The sequence below is a fragment of the Carcharodon carcharias genome, chromosome 3, assembly GCF_017639515.1.
Source record: "Carcharodon carcharias isolate sCarCar2 chromosome 3, sCarCar2.pri, whole genome shotgun sequence".
NCBI classification, from domain to species: domain Eukaryota; kingdom Metazoa; phylum Chordata; class Chondrichthyes; order Lamniformes; family Lamnidae; genus Carcharodon; species Carcharodon carcharias.
The window spans coordinates 156688443-156709875 of record NC_054469.1 but is presented as its reverse complement, the minus strand read 5'-3'; the positions used below and the strand labels follow the sequence as shown (position 1 = coordinate 156709875).

At 43.7% G+C, this 21433-nt stretch overlaps 1 protein-coding gene across 3 annotated transcripts in view; it reads right to left on the bottom strand.

The window, feature by feature from the left end:
* The window catches only part of LOC121276160 (DNA topoisomerase 2-beta-like), a 257905-nt gene that overhangs the window by 169042 nt on the left and 67430 nt on the right, over window positions 1-21433 (bottom strand). For all 3 annotated transcript variants that reach the window (XM_041184227.1, XM_041184228.1, XM_041184226.1), the window contains exon 3: window positions 105-195. In XM_041184227.1, coding sequence (XP_041040161.1) covers window positions 105-195 — 91 coding nt within the window. The remainder of the gene's footprint in view (window positions 1-104; window positions 196-21433) is intronic.

Sequence of the window (21433 nt, the reverse complement as noted above, 5' to 3'; positions counted from 1 at the left end):
GTAGCAAGAGGAGGAAAATCCAGGGTCCAGTGTTTTACCTTGATCATTAACTAGTGTCATCTTAAAATGACTGGATGAGGGACACACACACACACAGTACTTACCAAGAATCTCATCAAATATTTTGTACAAGCCTGGAACAAAGGTGATATCCCTTAGGTTCATGCCCACGTCTTCATCATATACCCACATTGGCTGAAAGGAAAATGCAACTTCATTAAATTCTTTAACAGTATAATTTACTATTTTTAGTCAACCATTGATGAAATCTTTTGAGAAACAACACATATAAATTTAGATACTTGCATCTATAAGTCTGCTCCTCTTCCCCAAAACTGAACAGGCTCATAGTTAACAGCCCTGATTTTCATTGAATTAGACCGACATGGAGTGGGAGCAGGTTCCAGATTCTTGCCTCCATACCCATTTCTGGCAATTTTTGACAGTGTGGGATAAGGGTACGGGGTAGTCAGCCTGCATTAAGCAACCCTCCCCATGCTGGGTCCATCGAAGGGGTGGACATTTCAAACCTTCTGCAATTATAGTGGAGTCGGGCCCCTTTTGTAAGTAGACCTGGTTCATAGCCTCTCAGAGGAATCAAGAACCATGGAGGAACCCAGTTCTGAATTAACAACAAACAAAAACACAGCCATTCCCATTGAAATATATTGGCCCTTTAAGCTTCTCATAAAGCTGTCAATCAATCACAGCGTCATGCTCATACAATATGAACTTATGAAGTATAAACATGAAGTGAACACTTTCCTCTAACAAAAATAAGTTGAGGGGTCAGGTAACCTGCTTCCTTGCCAAAACACATGAAGAGTAGCTCAGCGTTCTTGCAGTTCCATGTGCAGACAAGTCTTGGCGAAGTCCTTAAAAGGAACTAACGACCTTTCTGGACATATCTTTAAGAAGCATTCAAATGCAAACAGCCCTTCCTGTGGTTAATGGCTGCACTTCTCCAACTAATTAAAAAGACTAGTTTCACAAAACTGTTGCAGAGTCTTTGAGTCCACATGTGAAATCCAGAAAATGGATGTGAAAAGCTCTATTTTATCAAGATGGTAATGTGGATGAGTGATACCCAGATTCCAATGGCCTAACCATCAGAAACCACTTATGAAAACAATGGCCTGAATTTTTCAGTTGGCATGCAGGGGCGGGCCCGACACGCCAGCACATAAAATGACATGTGATGTATCAGGGGTGCATCCAGTCATCGTGCTGTCTCACAATGTTTCGTTCACCAGGCGCATGCTGGAGTTGGCTGCGCGCCCGCTGATATTTAAACGGCCTATTAAGGAAGTAATTAAGGTCAGCTTTACGTTGCCCATCCAACCTTATGGTTGGCGGGCAGGCAAAAAAGGCCAAGCAGCCTTCACGTTTTTTAGGAAACCTCACCCACAAGTGGGACAAGGTTTCTTAAAGCTTTTATTAATTAAATGAAAATTTTTTATGAAAAAAAAATGTCCCATTTCATGTGACCCAGTCACATGAGGGGACATGTTTAAATACATTTTCGATCCATTTATTTATTTAAAAACCGCTTCAATCTCCCTGAGACAGCTCCATGCCTCAGGGAGATTGAAGCGCTCTTTCATGCTAGCCCCGACTCTCTCTCCTCCCCCTGCCCACACAGGTAGTGCTGAGCACTACGGCCCGCGTCTGACACTGGGCAGGCCTTTATTGGCCTGCCCAAGTAAAATGGCGGCACGGCACGTAGCAGATCCCGGGCAGCAATCGACTCCGCTATCACTCCCACCTGCTCCCACTGAGCCCGCCCGATGACTGAAAAATTCAGGCCCAGGTTTCTAATAAGGGGTTTTAATAAAGCATATTTGATTTGAATAGGGACAGATACTTACATGCCAACAAACAGAAAAGACCCTGCCTAAGACCACCAGCTTTAAGCCACATGTAGGCCCAAGTTGGCCTTGAGCACTCTAGCTGAGGAACTGTGCCAGGGGGCTTCACCATTGACCTTGAATGGAGTGGAATAAGAGAAATCCGCTATTATGAACACAAATCAACTGCAAATTCATCCTTTTCAAGCTACCAGAGCTTTTTCCTCAGTGGACAAAAAAAGAATTATAGGCTTGCAATGTTTCAAGTTTTTACCTCAGGGGAAAAACAAAAGTGTAACAGAGAACTCTTGAAATCATAGGAGCTACATGCATGCTACTTTTATAATCGCAATCTTTTCTTGAGGGTGTATGGATTTGTATGAGCATATGTGTGAGTGCAGTTGTGTACATTCAGAGGTTGAACAATAACATTTATCTGTCTTTTAAAACTTACAAGAAACCTATCATTTGTCTATTCCCGACAGTTATAGCATTCAGAGATTAAATCACTTTTAAAACATGCTGCCTTCGGTTAGTTGAGTCATGAAAAAAAGGGAGCCACCCCTATTACCTCTCCCTGTACGTAACAATGTCAGAAGCTTTTATCCACTTCAGACCTCAAATTTACACACCTGCAGTGAAAAACTCTTCAACGAACCAGCAGGTTATTAGAAGGTAATAGAGATGCCAATCAAGCATAGCTTTATATACCCTCTGTACCTGTTTAATCATTGCTTGCTGAGGCCGTTCAGCCTGCCTTTGTTGATACAGTTGCCAGATGGTCTCATTATGAATTCCTGGCTGAACTCTAAAGATGGGTAATGCGCTTAGATCTCAGGAAACAATGAGAGGGGTGAAGATTGAGGTGCTCAGGGCCTGATATTCATCATTACAACTGGGTCAATGTCCTACGAAATGGAGGTGGGTGTTCCAGCTTGCCAGCCTCACCATTCACTGACCTCCATTGCCACCTCGGGTCGATTTCCAGATGACAAAGGCCTGACTCCTTCCCCCTCCGGCATCCCCGGAACAAAAACGTGATGGGCTAGTGCCTTTTTAAAGGAGACAGGTATGTCAAGTCGACAAGTTTCCTGGCTCAGCCTTCCCACCTCCTCCAAAAAAATCCGGCACAACATTTCAGGTCAATAATCTTTCATCAGTTCTGATGGAAGGTCATTGACCTGAAACATTAACTCGGTTTCCCTCCTTCCACAGGTGCTGCATGACCTTAGTATTTCTAGCATTTTCTTGTTTTTATTTCAGATTTCCAGCATCTCCAGTGTTCAAAAACAAATCAAGCTTTAAAATTATTCTTGTGCTATATTGTGTTAGGAATCACAGGATCACAGTGCAGAAGAGGCCCTTCAGCCCATCGGGTCTGCACCAACATGTGAGAAACGCCTGACCTACCTACTTAATCCCATTTGCCAGCACTTGGCCCATAGCCTTGAATGTTATAACATGCCAAGTGATTATCCAGGTGCTTTTTAAAGAGGCAACCCACCTCCACCACCCTCCCAGGCAGTGCATTCCAGATCATCACCACCCTCTGGGTACGAAAGTTTTTCCGCACATCCCCCCTAAACCTCCTGCCCCTCACATTGAACTTATGCCCCCTTATGACTGACCCTTCAACTAAGGGGAACAGCTGCTCCCTATTCACCCTGTCCATGCCCCTCATAATCTTGTACACCTCGATCAGGTCGCCCTTCAGTCTTCTCTGCTCCAACGAAAACAACCCAAGTCTATCCAACCTCTCTTCATAACTTAAATGTTTCATCCCAAGCAACATCCTGGTGAAACTCATCTGCACCCCCTCCAGTGCAATCACATCCTTCCTATAATGTGGTGACCAGAACTACACACAATACTCCAGCTATGGCCTCACCAAGGTTCTATACAACTCCAACATGACCTCCCTACTTTTGTATTCTATGCCTCGATTGATAAAGGCAAGTGTCCCATATGCCTTTTTCACCACCCCACTAACATGCCCCTCTGCCTTCAGAGATCTATGGACACACACACCAAGGTCCCTTTGTTTCTCAGAACTTCCTAGTGTCATGCCGTTCATTGAATACTTCCTTGTCAAATTACTCCTTCCAAAGTGTATCATCCCACGCTTTTCAGAGATAAATTCCATCTGCCACTTATCTGCCCATTTGACCATCCTGTCTATATCTTCCTGTTGCCCAAAACCTGACTGTTAACCACCCAGCCAATCGTGTCATCCGCAAACTTACTAATCCTAACCCCCACATTGTCAGCTATGTCATTTATATAAATGACAAATAATAGGGGACTGAGCACAGATCCCTGTGGTACACCACTGGACACTGGCTTCCAGTCACTCAAGCTTCCTTCTGTCATCATCCTCTGTCTCCTACAACTAAACCAATTTTGAATCCACCCTATCAAATTACCCCTGTATCCCATGTGCATTTGCCTCCTTTACAAGTCTCCCATGTAGGACCTTGTCAAAGGCTTTGCTGAAATCCATCAACTGCACTACCCTCATCGACACACCTGGTCACCTCAAAAAATTCAATCAAATTTGTTAGGCATGACCTCCCTCTGACAAAGCCATGCTGGCTATCCCTGATCAAACATTGCCTCTCTAAGTGGAGATAGATACTCTCCTTCAGAACTTTCTCCAATAGTTTCCCTACCACTGATGTGAGACTCACTGGTCTGTAGTTCCCTGGCTTATCTCTACAACCCATCTGAAATAGCAGAACCACATTAGCTGTTCTCCAGTCCTCTGGCATCTCCCCCGTGGCCAGAGAGGAATTAAAAATTTGGGTCAGAGCCCCTGCGATCTCCTCCCTTTCCTCCCTCAGCAGTCTGGGACACAAATCATCTGGACCTGGAAATTTGTCCACTTTTAAACTGCCAACACCTCTAATACCTTGTCACTCCCTATATCAATTTGCTTAAGAACCTCACAGTCTCTCTCCCTGCACTCAATACCTTCATGTTCATTCTCTTGGGTGAAGATGGATGTGAAGTATTCATTCAACACTCTAGCGATGTCCTCTGGCTCCACCCATAGATTGCCCCCTTGGTCTCCACTCTTTCCCTGGTTATCCTCTTCCCATTGATATACTTAGAGAATATCTTGGGATTTTCCATACTTTTACCAGCCAGAGCTTTCTCATATCCTTCTTTGCTCTCCTAATTGCTTTCTTAAGCTCCACTCTGTACTTTCTGTACTCCACTAACCCCTCTGCTGATTTGCTTCCCTTGTACCTACTAAAAGCCTCTCTTTTCCTTCTCATCATAATCTGAATATCTTTGGTCATCCATGGTTCTCTGGGCTTGTTACTCCTTCCTATCACCCTAGAGGGAACATGTTGAGCCTGTACCCTCCCTATTTCCTTTTTGAACACCCCCCACTGTTGGTCTGTAGATTTCCCCACAAGTAACTGTTCCCAGTCTACCTTGGTCAGATTCTGCCTTATTTTACAAAAATCCGCTCTCCCCCAATCCAAAACATTTTTTTGCAACTTGTTGATTTCTTTGTCCATAACAAACTTCAACTGTACCATGTTGTGGTCGCTATCGCTAAAATGATCACCCACCACCACCTCAGCCACCTGTCCGGCTTCATTTCCCAGATTTAGGCCCAGCACTGCGCCGTCCCTTGTTGGACCCTCAACATATTGACCTAAAAAGTTCTCCTGTACACATTTCAAGAAATCCACTCCATCTAAGCCCTTAACACTAAGTCTATCCCAATTAATGTTGGGAAAGTTGAAATCACCTAATATAATTACCCTATAGTTATTGTTTTTACACACCTCCACAAATTGTGCACATATTTGCTCCTCAATTTCCCACTGACTATCTGGGGGTCTATAATAAACATCTAACAATGTGGCTGCCCCTTTTTTATTCCTAAGCTCTACCCACAAAGATTCATTCAATGCCCCCTCCAAGATATCATCTCTCCTTACTGCAGTAACTGACTCCTTAACTAATAATGCAATGCCTCCTCCTCTTTTACCCCCCTCCCCTGTCTCACCTGAAGATTCTATATCCTGGAATGCTGAGCTGCCAAACCTGCCCTTCCCTCAACCACGTCTCAGTGATGGCTACTATATCACAATTCCATGTATCAATCCTCACCCTTAACTCATCTGTTTTACCTGTAATACTCCTGGCATGAAAGTAGAGGCCATCCAGCCTTGCCTTACTCCCTTGAAGCTTAATGCAGCTGTACTCCCTCTCTCCCTCTGACTTGATTGTTTTACTGTATTACGATGTGTCCCTATTCTGCTAACATTGTGTCCCCTCCCCCTGCCGAATTAGTTCAAACTCCACCCAACAGCACTAGCAAACCCGCCCGCAAGGATGTTAGTCTCGCTCTGGTTCAGATGTAGGCTGTCCCGCTTGTACAGGTTCCACCTTCCCCAGAAACGGTCTCAGTGATCTAGGAATCTAAAACCCTCCCTCCTGCACCAACTTTTAAGCCACGTATTCATCTGCGCTATTCTCCTATTTCTGAACTCACTAGCATGTGACACTGGGAGTAATCCAGACATTACAACCCGAGAGGTCTTGCTTTTTAGTCTACTGCCTAACTCCCAGAATTCTCGATGCAAGACCTCATCCCTCTTTCTACCTATGTCATTGGTACCAATATATACCATGACCTCTGCCTTATCACCCTTCCCCTTCAGGATACCCTGCAGCCATTCAGTAATATCCCGGACCATGGCACCAGGGAGGCAACATACCATCTTGGAGTCACATTGACGGTCATAGTAGTGCCTATCTGTTCCCCTGACTATAGAATCCCTTATTACTACTGTCCTTCCTCCATTCCTCCCCTCTTGCACAGACAGGCTGCTTGTGGTGCCAGAAGCTTGGCTCTGTCCGCACACCCTGGAGGAACCAGCTTCCAAAATGGAATACCAATTTGTGAGCGGGACCTCAGGGGACTCCTGAACTACCTGCCCGTATCTCTTGGACTGCCTAGTGGTCACCCATTCCCTTCCTTCCTCAAGTCCCTTCATCTTCAGAGTGACCACCTCTCTAAATGTGCCATCCACGATGCTCTCAGACTCGTGGATGCTCCACAGTGTCCCCAGCCGCCATTCCAGTTCTGAAACCCGAGCTTCCAGTAGCTGCAGCTGGACAAAATTCCTGCACGCATGCTGGTCCCGGGCACTGGAAATGTCCCCGGCTTCCCACATGGAGTACGAGGAACACGCCACGGCTTTGAGCGCTCCTGCCATGACTTATCCCTTTAAATTTAACCTTTTAAGTCAACTATTCTAGGGCCCTTCTTTCCTGATCCTCATTACTGTAGAATATACAAACTGTAAACCACAAAAAGACCTTAAACTATAAGCGATTAAAGTAATAAATACCTTACCCACTACTTACCAGTGATTCCTTTCCCTTGTAGCCTCTACTGCTGCAGCACGCTCTGAAGATTTAAGAAGTTGGATAGCAAGGAAAAATGCAAAGAGCACCTCGTCCCCTATGCACCTAATTCCAGCTTTGCACCAAATTGCCAATACCCACTCTGGCTGTGCCCCACTCAGGATGTGCTCTCCCACCTGTTTGTGTGCAAGCAACAGTTATCTCAGAGCTTTATTCCAGCGAAGGCACCCAGAAAACACATTTAATGATCTTTATCTTGGTATTGCCCGTGCCAACTTTAAAAGGTGTCATACTTCAATTTTGAAATTTGAAAACTTACACATTCAGATACGACCATTTCAGTTTACACCCTAAATTTGTTTTTAATTATTCACTCATGGAGTGTGGATGCTGCTGTCAAAATCAGCATTTATTACCCATCTCTAATTGTCCTTGACAAGCTGCAAGTGAGCTGTGTTCTTGAACCGCTGCAGTCTATGTAGTGCAGATCAACCCACATTGCCTTTAAGTGTGGATTTCAAGCATTCTGATCCAGTGATGAAGAAGGAATGGCAACATACTTCCAAGTCAGGATGGTGTGTCACTTGCAGGGTATGGTGTTCTGATACATCTGTTGCCCTTGTTCTTTTGGCAGCAGAAGTTGTGGGTTTATAGGTACTGTCGATGGAACCTTTGTCAGTTACTATGGTGCACACTGCAGCTGCGGTGTGCTTGTGATGGATGGAGTGAATGTTTAAGGTGGCGGGCAGATGGGCTTCTAAACAAGCAGGATGCTTTTCCCTAGATGATGCTTTGCTTCTCCAGTGTTGTTGGACCTGCACACATCCAGGCAAATGGACACTATTCCGACACAATCCTGGCATGTGCCTTGTAGATGGTGGAAAGGCTCCGGGAGTCGGGAGATGAATCACTCTCCATAGAAAACCCAGCCTTGGACATGATCTTGAAGTCCTTGTAATTATGTGGCTGGTCCAATTAAGTTTCTGGTCAATGGTCATCCCCAAAATTTTGCTGGTGGGGGAATTTAGCAATTGTAATGTCATTGATTGTAACGAGGAGGTGTTTAGACTCTTTCTTGTTGGAGGTGGCTGAAAGCAGGAACAGATGGATTCATTGTCTGAAGAGTAGAGTGGAACAGAACACAGTGAAAATGCCCAGTTCCAATGTTATAATGGAGGAAAGTCATGATGAACTAGTTAAAGATGGGCCTATAACATACCTGTGAGGAAGCCCTTCAGTGATGTCCTGGAGAAGAGATGACTGGCCTCTAACAACCACAATCAGCTTCCTTTGTGCTAGATGTGACTCCAGCCAGTTGGGAGTTTCACCTGATTCCCAAAGACTTCAATTTTAACAGGACCCCTGAGTAAAACATATAGTGGGCCATGAGGTTACAGATGGTGGTAGAATACAATTCTGCTGCTGCGATTTGTCCACAACACCTCATGGATGCCCAGTTCTGAGCTATTAGATCTGTTGTTAATCTATCCCATTTAACATGGTGGCAGTACCACAAAGCAACCGTCTGTGGATAAATCTCCAAGAGCCAATGGCATTCCACCTGAAGTATTCAAGTACGAAGGAGCTCACATGGTTAGGAAACTCACTAGCTTCTGCTCAATCTGGAACGAGGGCATTGTGCCCCAACATTACAAGGATACTTCCATAACCAGAGATGAGATTGGCCAAAGCCAAAAAGGTCTGAAATTTAGTGGCTGAAGACAAAAGTCTGATTTTTTTTGTGACAAGGAATCATGTACACCTCATAGCGCAAGGCGGCAAAGTCACTGAAGGGTAAAGAGCCGAAAGATTAATGCAATTTTTACCATCTGTAGTGAAATACAAATGCTTCTAGACAATTTCAAATGGGTATAATTGTAACAGTACCATAAGATAAGCAGTACTAACAGCTCACAAAAGATCCAATTATCTTAGGGAAGAATTTTCCCCCCGTTAGTGGGGGGGGGGGGGGGGGGGGGGGGGGGGGGGGCGGCGGCGGCGGCAGAGAGGAGTGTATAGTGCAGGAGTGGGCGCGGGCGGGCCTCTGATCAGCGCCCCCAATCGGGGGTGTGCTGCTATTTTATGTGGGTGGGCCAATTAAGGCCCACACAGCGTGACGTCCGCCAGAAAGCTATGCACTCCCTGTGCTGGCGTGGGGGGCGCGGAATCCCTTAGCCGAGAGTGCACTCTTTCGCGCATGCGCACGAAAGAGGCCAGTTATCTCCCTGAGGCTAAGTGCTGCCTCAGGGAGATCAGCACCAAATTTAAAAATGGTGAAGGGGCAAAAATAAAATTACCCTGACATGTCCCCTCATGTGAGTTGGGACATGTCCATCACTTTTAATCAAACATTTATTAAATTTTTAAAAACCTTCATGGAAACCTCATCCCACCCGTGGATGAGATTTCATGCTTTTTCTGAAGCTCACCAGGGCTCACGGCCTGCCCGCAAACCTTAAGGTCGGACGGGCAGGTCCATTAATTATTTCAATTACTTTTTAAATGGCCTCAATAGGCTGTTAACAGGTAGGCGGGCGCACAGCTGATTCGGCTGCGCTCCCGCCGACCTGAAAATTGAAGTGAAGCGGGGTGACGTTGGGAGTTCCGCCCGATGTCATCCTGTGTCATTTTACGTGTCGGCAAGCGGGCCCCGAGCTCGCTTGCCGACCTAAAGATCCTGATGTTAGTCTTGAGAAGTTTAAAATCTTTGGAAGTTTAGGTGTTTTGCACTGAGATTTCTGCAACAAATTGTTATATTCAAGCATAATCTCCTTTACTGAAAAACAGTTTAACCCAGGTTTAGAAATTGTAAAGTGGGGGTTGAGGGGAGGAGGAAAAGATAGAGAGACAAAAAGAGCCATCTACTGAGAAGATGCTATGCAATCATACAAAGAGTACTCCTATTACATGCAGTAATGACTCCTTAAATTAACCCCCCCCCCCCCCAAAGTCATGTCCTCAATTAATTCAGATAATTTTAGGAATGCAGCTGTGCCTATCAAATAGCATACTTTGGTACGCTAGGGCAAAACATGAATACTTCACATCCGTCTTCACCCAAGAGAACAGAGTGGAAAACATTTTAACGAAGAGGCCTTGCTCATCTAAAAACATTTTGTCAACAAAGTAAAATTAGATGTTACCAATTTTGCATAAGAAATAAGCATACACGTGTGCACAAACACACACACAAAGAAATATGAGGTCCCTATCATAACAAAAAGGCTGTGCTGCAATTTGCAATTAAGGACTGCAATTTGTTCCAGAATGATTCTATGAAATAAATCTATGCAATAAAGGGAATCACTAACCAGCAATGCAATGGGCAGGGCACATGGGGATGTTGATGAAGGAAGCTCTCTGGAATGTTCTTGTGAAAGCTCTTTGGATGTGACAAAGATGGGTTACTTCAGGAAACTCAAAAGCATGCAAAGGCAGTTCTTCATTTTGCGGGTTCTGAGCAAGCTGGGCTGGCCTGGCTCAAGAACTACCAGAACAAGTAGTAAGAGCTGCTACCAGGCACTGATGGAGCTGCACAACAGGTGCAAGGTGCCCAAAGAGTGGGGGGAACAAGAGCAGGACAGCAAAGTCCCTAGTTCAGCCATTGCCAGTGGGAGAGCATAACTGAAAGTCTCCTGCATAGCAGCTGTGGGACCAGCCAGAATAACTGCTCCAATCACAGGTCCTCTGTCTCCCGCCCTTGCTGCTCCTCCAATCATAGAATCGGTTTCTGAAGGGATAGCAAAAGCTGGAGGAAACCCGTGATTAGAGGAGCTGAAGCAACGAGATGGGAGAGCCAAAGAACTTATGATTGGAGGAGCAGCTCTGTCTCTCTAGTGCATGCTGCTCCTCCAATTACAACTCTGCAATCAGATCCCCCTCTCACTGACTGACAAGAATTGCGATTATTTTTGGGCCCCGTAACAGCCCCGAAGGTCAGGATGCATATGTAAAATGGCGGATTTCCAAAACTCCAATATTAGAAGTCCACCAAATGGTGGAGATTTCTCATTCCTGCATAACTCACCTGTAGAAATGGAAGGGAAGCGAATCCATGACAATTTCTAGTACTTCACTTCTCTTCTGCTGCTTCTTGTAGTTACTCCTACCAGGAGATCTGCTGTCATGGTAGGTGACGCTTGTCTGTCTTGCACCATCCTCACACATCCACTGTAGCTTGTCTACAACCACTTGGTGACATCCATCATCCAACTACACCTAGGTCAACCCCCCTTTCTTCTGCCTCCACTTTGCCCTCTAAAAGAGATACTTGATAAAATAGCTGACACACTGACATTTTCTTTTCTGGATGTCACTTTCAAAATTCTTTTTGCTCTAGCACTTTCAAGCATCTCTTCATTTGTCTTATGTCTGTATATGGAATTTTTAGTTTCTCTTTTCTCCCCACGGCAGGAAAAAAATCTTGCAAGGGTTATTTGCGACAGGATTATCACTTATCTTACAGATTCAGCGTACCTAGAATCACAGTGCAACTTTCATGCTGGACAAGGAACGGTCAACATGATCTTTCAAATTCAAGAAAAGTCCCAAAGCAAGACAAGGACTTCAACATAGTGTTCGTTGACCTGACCAAGGCCTTTGACGCAGAAAACCGTGAATGCCTGTGGAAGGTGCTGCACAAACATGGCTCCCCTGAAAATATGACCGGGGTCTTCTGATCATTTCATGATGGTCATTATAATGCAGAACGATGCCTCATCAGATGCCATCTGTCGAAGAGACAGAAGAATCCATCGTCATCCATGCCAGATAATATGATGAAGGGTGTTCTCAATGTGATGGCGGAACTTGTTCTCCACAAATACTGTGCAATGGTAACTCCTAAAAGTACTGTCAGGAAAGATGCATCTGCAACAGGCAGATTGATAATGAATTCAGCAGGTTTTTGCTTTGTGTTGATTCTCTCAGCACCTACCGCTAGTCTAGTCTGCCACCTACATTCCTCAGTAGTATTCAGGTGCCACAGAGCCTCTTGGTGATGGATATTGAAATTCACCACCTAGTGTACATTCTGTGCCTCTGCGATCCTCAGCGCCTCTAAGTGGTGTTCAACATGGAGGAATACTGATTCATCAGCTGAGGAAGTGCAGTAGGTGGCTATCAGGAGATTTCCTTTCCATTCTTTGACTTGATGCCATAAGGTTTCATGGGGTTCAGAGTCAATGGTAAAGACTCCCAGAGGCACACCCCTCCTACTGTAAACCACTGTGCCATCACCTCTACTGGGCGGCAGTGGGATAGGACATACCCAGGAATAGTGTTGGAGATGCCTGGTATATTGGCTGAAAGATATGATTCTAAGAGTATAACCATGTTAGGCTGTTGCTTGACTAGTCTGAAGGGCAGCTCTCCCAATTTTGGCAAAAGTCACCGGAAGTTAGTGACGTGGTCTTTGTAGTGTCAATTAGGCTGGCATACCTTTGTCATGTATGGTTACTAGTATTTAATAAAAATGAGTAACTTGCTAGGCCATTTCAAAGGACAATTTAGAGTCAACTGTATTGTTGTGGGTCTGAAGTCACTGATAGGCCAGTCTGGGTAAGAACAGCAGACTTCCTGCCTTAAGGCATGGTAGTGAACCAGATGAGCTTTTACCACAACCCAGTAGTTTCATGGTCACTAATATTGGTGCCAGCTTTGCTTTGAAATAAACTGGAATGACACTGTTATAGCCATAGCCAATGTTAATTGCTGCGCAAATCAAATCCCAGAGGGAAACTTGGCTCATGGGCCAGACCTTTTTTTGGCATTCTGAAAAGAAGAAGGGGACATACTGATCTCAACAGTAAGAAGTCCAGTGACATTTTTGCGATTTTAAAAGTTAAAAGTAAAAATTTTATTAACAAGAATAAAAGAAAACTTAAGCATACAAGATTACAGATACACAGTTAAGATTAGTCTTACAAAACATTACCCCAAAAAGACTCTCTAACTGGTCAGACCCACAAGTAAACACCTTCCAGGCGACACTCCCTTATAGGTGTTTAATTATAAAAATCCAGTAGTATTACCCAAGGCAAACTGCTTTAGCTTCAATAAAGGCATACCACATGACCTGTAACTTTCTTCCAATCTACTGTGAAAAATAAAACTTCAGAAACTGTTTTTTTGCAGCCCAAAACTTTTCTGGCCTAACTGGATGGTTGATTCAAACTGCAACCTCTCTCAGCTCAGAGCTCCAGCTGCTATATCTCACAACTCCAATTCAACAGCACAAAAGCTCAAACAGCTACAGAGCCCCTAGGCTCACCACAGGAACTCTTAAATACCTTTTTTCCCCTTTCATCTTAGGTTCCATTGTTTTGATAACTCTTTGAAACTCAAATCCTTCCAAATATAAGGTCTTTCATGTTTCCATCTTATCTTTCTTTTTGGGTCAATAAAATATAATATCCCCACTTCTGTTCATCTATGGAACTCCTGCAAGGTGCAAACATGTTTCTTGGCACTTCTGACTCCCCTTCAATATTCAAACAAAGTCTCAACTTATCTAAAAATACAAATGTTAAATCTAACTTATTCACCTGTACCCCAAACCTAACACCTCTAGTTCTGTCGAAGGGTCATGAGGACTCGAAACGTCAACTCTTTTCTTCTCCGCCGATGCTGCCAGACCTGCTGAGTTTTTCCAGGTAATTCTGTTTTTGTTACCTCTAACTTTTTCATGTTTTAAACCCCACCCCCCCCAGACAGCCTGTCTCCTATTAATCTCTGCCCAGCTTAATTAAATAACACACACACACACAGCCTTTTCCACAGAATAACACAACATTCCCCAAAAATATTTTTGAAAAATCTATTTCTCACAACACTGGAAGGATACAGGAATGGTGCATGCAATTCATATGTTTGTGTACTGATCAGAACTGATCACTATGGTGGTCAATGGTGACAATAGGATTTCAATAAAGTGGCGTGAAATTTTCATGCTTTTACTGTTGACTGTGTACAGTTATAATATAACAAACTTTTAGAAAAACTATTCTGATGCTCACATTTTTTTTAAAAAACTTGGACAGAGTTTAAAAATGGTTGTCAAAATGGCTCCAGGCTACCAGATAGAATTATGGATTTCAAACTGGGTTTACACTTCTGAGGACAAAAGTCAATCCTTAATTTAATTATGATTCACTGTATTCTCGTCCAAGGGATAACAAACTTTTATTGACGCCTCATTGTAAGAATGTAAATTGTGCCTTGGTCAGGACAAAAGCTAAGAACCACAGGTAGGAGAAGGGTTGTTAAAAGTGTTGATGCCTTATTTGCGAGATGACTTGGCATTTTGTACAGATCACATCATAACAGTGGGCATCTTGGCCCGCACAAAATGAACAGCAAGCTGAGAAAACCATATTGAAAATGCTTCAATTCAGGGAAACACAGAGAAAGGCATCTAAAAATAGCCACTGGTCTGTTGTAAAATAACTGGGTAGCTAAAAGTGCCACACCTGCAGAACAGAAGTAAGGAATCTTCCCTCCTCCATGTAAACCTTGATTCCATCTACTAAGCTCACATGTGAAAGCAACCTCTGGCAATTCAGCAGTGGATGTCATCACAGCTGTAGAGAACAACTCCACAACCTCAAGACCTTCACATCAGACAACGCAACAACTTCAAAACATACCAGGATTGCACCAAATATGGACTAATCTTGATTTACATTAAGTATTATATCTTAATTCGTAACTAATCTTTGTGTATGTTCAGTAACTTTATCTTCTCTTAGGTAACTTCCAGAGCAGTACAGTGAAATAAACTAACCTTTTCCTTTTTAAATAAAAATAAATTTTCTCACTGCATGAGTAAAACATGCACACACAATGTTTATGGGCAACTTAAAGTAACACTCTTTAAAGCATCCGTGACAGTAAGAGTTGAATTTCGCTAAGATACTAGCAAAGCATAATGCTGGCTATTTGAAATTTTCAAACTATGTCCACTGGAAAAATAAAACCATCTAAAAATACAACTACGGGCTGAATCTTCGGCTCCACAGGGGCGGGGCCCACTCGCCGAGGCATAAAATGATGTGGGGCGACATCGGGCATGTGTCCCGACATCACTGAGCGGCATTTAGATTTTCAATTCAGCAGGCACGCAGCTGAGTTGGCCATTAATTAACTAATTGACCCTATTGAGAAAGCTGCCCTCCAACCTTAAGGTTGGCGGGCAGACGAAGAGACCAGGTAGCCTTCGCATTTTTCATGGACCATCATCCACGGGCAGGATGAGTTTTCATGAAGGGTTTATAAATTAAATAAATGTTTCCAGTAAAGTTCTTTGCCATGTTCCAGCTCATGTGACACTGTCTTAAAATTTTAATTCAAATTTTTAAAACTTAAAAGTTATCTCCCTGAGGCACCTCTGTGCCTCAGGGAGATTTCTACGCTCTTTAATGCTCATGTGCAAAAGAGCGCACTCCTGACTTAGGGAACCACCCCCCACCCCACCCGCAAAGGGAGCACTCAGTGCTCCGGGTGCACCTTATGCTGGGCGGGCCTTAATTGGCCCGTCCACATAAAATGGCGGTGTGGATCCAATCGGGGGCGTCAATCGAGTCCGCGCCCGCCTGCGCCCACCCCTGCACAACGCCCCTAATGGGGGGAAAATTCTCTCCTATAGGTTTTGTCCTTCCTAACTTTGTGTAGAGATAGGCTATCTTTACAAAGCTCTGAGAAAAAGTAATTTATAATTTGAGATAAGTAGCATGGCACATTAAAATGTACCCATTTTTCTTTTTGTGATTATATCCATATGTAGGAAAACCAATGTTTAATAACTAGTTTTAGTTTAGTTATGTGCAATTATCAAGGAATCAAAGTATATTAATCAATTAACTCAATATGTAAGACACTAATATCACATCATGTGAGACTTTGTCTGTACCTATATCCTTGCTTGGCAAGTGAAATACACCACATGGCCCTAGACCCGTGCTAAGTGAAGTCAGACATAGTTGAGTGGATCAGAATATGGAACCTTATACAGAAACAGCGTGGTAATTTACAGGGAGAGAGTGAGAGAGAAACAGTGTGAACATTTAGAGAGAGAGTGTAAGAGAAATAGCATAGTTATTTACAGCGAGAGAGTGCGAGAGAAGCAGCATGGTCATTTAGAGAGAGAGAGTGTGAGAGAAATAGCACAGTTATTTACAGCGAGAGAAGCAGCATGGTCATTTACAGCGAGAGGGTATGAGAGCAGGGCCTTTAACAGTGAGAGAAGAGTGTGAGACCGTTCAAGAGCGTGAGAGGGAAAAGAGTGCGGAGAGCAGCTGACTGGTGAGTAGGATTGGTGAGTATTTCTATCTTTAAAGTAAAAGTAAGGTCTTTAGTTTTTCTTAAAGATAGCTTGCTAAGTATAAGATCGATACTAGTGTGTACAAAAAAATTATAATAAAGTGTGAAGAGTGGGGATGCTAGAGTAATTAATTAATTGAATAAAATACAATAGCATTGGCAGGATGGGTGATGTGTTGCTGCTACAGCATGTGGGGACTGCTGGACACCAAGGTGATCAAGAGTGAACACATCTGTACCAAGTGTTTGCAGCTCGAGGCACTTCGGATCCGAGTTAAGAAGCTGGAGTCTGAGCTGCAGACATTACACCACATCAGGGAGGGGGAAAGCTACCTGGACACTTTGTTCCAGGAGGCGGTCAGGCGCCTCAGATTAGGTGATTCAAATTTAGTCTGTGATCAGGGACAGAAGGGTGTGACTGCAGGTGAAGCAGGTGTGGCCCCTGCAACTGTCCAACAGTTACAAGGTTCTTGCAAGCTATGTGATGAGAGCAGGGACCGCAGGGAGGATGAGCAAACTGACCACGGCACCATGGTACAGGGAACCATTCAAGTGGGGAGAGGAAATGGGAGAGTGATAGGGAACAGTATCATTAGGGGGATAGACGCTGTTCTCTGTAGCCATGAGCGTGAGTCTCAAAGGCTGTGTTACTTGCCCGGTGCCAGTGTTAAGGACATCTCCTCAGGGCTGGAGAAGAACTTGGAGTGGGAGGAGAAGGATCCAGTTGTTGTCGTCCTTGTTGGTACTAAAGACATTGATAGGACTAGAAAGGAGGTTCTGCTGAAAGAATTTCAACAGTTAGGAGCTATGTTAAAAAGCAGAACCTCCAAGGTAATAATCTCAGGATTGCTACCTGAGCCATGGGCAAACTGGCATAGGGTAAATAAAGTCAAGGAGCTCAATGTGTGGCTAAGAGATTGGTGTGGGAGGAATGGGTTTCAGTTCATGGGGCACTAGCACCAGTACTGGGGTAGAAGGGAGCTGTTCCGGTGGGACAGGCTTCACTTGAACCATGCTGGGATCAGTGTCCTGGCGAACCAAATAACTAGGACTGTAGTAGGGAAGGGGATACGTAGGCTTACAAAACAAGAGGTTATGGCAGCCTTGCAGGGCAGCTATTTAGGTAATGATACCCAGAGTGTGACCGGAAGGGACAGAGCGTACAAACATTAAAAAAACAGCCGCAATTAGGGTCAAAGGGGGGAAAAAATGGTACAAGGGCAAAATAAATGGCCCTTTACTTAAATGCACATAGTATTCGGAACAAAGTAAATGTATTAATGGCACAAATAGAGATTCATGGGTATGATCTTATAGCCATTATGGAGACATGGGGCAGCATTTTCCTGTCGGCAAGCAGGAGGGGCGGGGTCCACTCACTGACACGTAAAATGACACACAGTGACGTCGGGTGTGCATCCCGACGTCACCACGCATCATTTAGATTGTCAGTTTGGCGGCCAAGTTGGCTGCGTGCCCACCAAACTGTCAAAGGTCTATTAAGGCCTGTTAAAAACTAAATTAAAACAATTAAATGAGCTGCCCATCCAACCTTAAGGTTGGCGGGCAGGCGAAGAGTCAGGCGGCCTATGCTTTTCTCATGGAACCTCATACATGGGCAGGATGAGGTTTCATGAAGTGTTTTAAAAAAATCAGTAAAGTTTTTTTTTACAAAATTTCATTAACGTGTCCCAGCTCATGAAGGGGACATGTTTCAAAAGTTTAAAAATCCTTTATTTAAAAGTTTAACACTGAAGCAAATCTCCCTGAGGCCGATCGCTGCGTTCTTTCGTGCAGGGAATCACTTAGAGATTCTTCTCCCCCCACCCCCCGCCCCCCGCCCCAGGGATCAGGCTATTTTGGATCTGGTGATGTGTAATGAGGCAGGTTTAATAAATGAGCTGAGTAAAAGATCCCCTAGGAAATAGTGACCATAATATGGTAGAATTTGGCATTCAGTTTGATGGTGAGAAACTTGGATCAGAAACAACTGTGCTGAAGGGCAATTACAAGGGAATGAGGGCAGAGTTGTATGCAGTGGACTGTGAAAGCAGAAAAGGCGTTTGATGAACAATGGTAGACATTTAAGAAAATAGTTCATGACTCTCAACAAAGTGAGAAAGAAGGATTCAAGGAAGGGATAAACCAACCATGGTTAATCAAGAAAGTTAAGGTCAGTATCAAATTGAAAGAAAAAACATACAATGTGGCAAAGATTTGTGGTAAACCAGAGGATTGGGAAAATTTTAAAACCACCAAAAGATAACCAAAAATATTAAAGAGGGAGAAAATCACGTTGAGGGTAAACTAGCAAGTAATATAAAAAGGGGCAGTAAAACCTTCCTTAAACATATAAAAAAGACAGAGGCCAAAGTTAACATAGGCCCTTTAGAGAATGAGGCTGGGGAAATAATAATGGGGAGCGAGGAAATGGCAGAGGAGTTGAATAAGTACTTTGCTTCAGTTTTCACATTGGAAGATACTTGCATTCTTGTTATTGCATTCCAAAAATACGAAATAATCAAGGGGAAAAAGGGGGGAGAAGGAAATAAATACAATAACTATCACCAGAGAAAAAGTACTAGGGAAACTAATGGGGCTAAAGGCCGATAATCCCCTGGACCTGATGGGTTGCATCCTAGGACGTTAAGGGAAGTAGCTACACAAATAGTGGACACTAATCTTCCAAAAATCCTTAGATTCTAGAAAAGTCTCAAAGGGCTGGAGAACGGCCAATGTAATACTCTTACTCAAAAAAGGGAGACGATAAACAGGTAACTATAGGCCAGTTGGCTTAACATTTGTCATTGGGAAAATGTTGGAGTCTATTATAAAAGATTTTAAAGCAAAGCATTTGGAAATACATAATCTAATCAAGCAAAGTCAACTTGGCTTCATGAAGGGAAAATCTAACACATTTATTAGAATTGTTTGTGGAGATAACAAGCAGGATAGCCAAAGCAGAACCAGTAGATATAATATTTTTGGATTTTGAAAAGGTGCTTGTAAGGTACCACACATAAGGCTACTTAATAAGATAAGAGCTGAGATAAGATAAGAGTGTTAGGGGTAGTATATTAGCATGGATAGAGGACTGGCTAACTAATAGAAGATAGAGGGTAGAATCTTTGGCTCACCGAGGCGTAAAATGACGTGCAGTGACATCAAGCATGCGTCATTTAGATTTTTAGTTTGGCGGGTGCACAGCTGATTTGTCAAAGGCCTATTAAGACCATTTAAAAAGCCAATAAAGCAATTAGCTGAGCTGCCCATCCAACCTTAAGGTTGGCGGCCAGGCGAAGAGCCCAGGTGGCCTTGGCCTTTTTCATGGAACCTCATCCACAGGTGTGATGAGGTTTCATGAAGATTTTTAAAGTGTTTGAAAAATTCTTAATAAAATTAGTGGGCATGTCCCAGCTCATGTGACAGTTTCACATAAGGGAACATGTCCTTAAATTTTTTTTTACCTTTATTCAATGTTTTATACGTGAAAGCCTCAGGGAGATTTCTGCGCTCTTTCACGTGCATGTGCAAAAGAGTGCACTCCCTGACTCAGGCAACACTCCCCTCCCCTCCCCTCACCCCCACCTGCACAGGGAGCGCTCAGTACGTGTGTCACGCTAGATGGGCCTTAATTGGCCCACCCATGTAAAACGGCGGCGCCCAATTGATCGGGGGCGCTGATCAGCTGCGCGCCTGCCCCTGTACAGCCCCCCGGAAGGGGAGAAAATTCTCCCCAGAGAGTTGGGATAAGGGGGGCATTTTCAGGATGGCAACCTGAAACTAGTGGAGTGCCACAGGGATTAGTGTTGGGGCCTCAATTATTTACAATATACATTAATAACTTAGATGAGGGAAGTGAATGTAGTATCGCCAAGTTTGTGAACGACACAAAAAAAGGTCGGAAGGCAAGTGGTGAGGATGACACAAGGAGTCTACAGAGGGATACAGACAGGTTAAGTGAGTGGGCAAAAACTTAGCAGATGGAATATAATATGGAAAAATGTCAGGTAATGTACTCTGGCAGGAAGAGTAGAGGAGCTGTATATCATTTAAATAGAAGAAGGCTGCAGCACAGGTAGATTTGGGAGTCCTTGTGCATGAGTCCTTTGTGCAAAAAGCTAACATACATGTTCAACAGCTAATAGGGAAGGCAAATGGAATGTTGGCCTTTATTTCAAAGGGAATGGAGTATAAAAATAGGGAAGTCTTGCTAAAACTATACAAGGCACTAGTTAGACAACACTTAGAAAAATTTTGGTCCCCTTATCTAAGAAAATATATACTGGCATTGAAGACAGTGCAGAGAAGGTTCACTATGTTGATCCTGGGAATGGAGGGATTTTCTTATGAGGAGAGATTGAGTTGGTTGGGCCTCTACTCATTGGGGAGTTTAGAAGAACGAGAGGCGATCTTACTGAAACATATAAGATTCTTAGGGGGCTTGACAGGGTAGATGCTGAGAGGTTGTTTCCTCTTGCGGGAGAATCTAGGACTAGAGGGCATAATCTCAGAGTAAGGGGGCGCCCATTTAAAACATAGAGGAGAAATTTCTTCTCTCAAAGGGTAATCAGTCAGTGGAATTTTTTGCCGCAGAGGGCTGTAGAGGCTGGGTCATTAAGTATATTCAAGGCTGAGATAGACAGATTTTTAATCAATAAGGGAATCAAGGGTTATGGGGAAAAGGCTGGAAAGTGGAGTTGAGGGTTATCAGATCAGCCATGATCTCATTGAATGGCAGAGCAGACTCAATCGGCCGAATGGCCTATTTCTGCTCCTACGTCTTATGACCTTATAGCCATTAACACCAGTTATACTTGAGTTAAAGGCCCTATTATGTCTTAAATTGTTTTAGCCTTTTAACTTAAAGTGCCTTA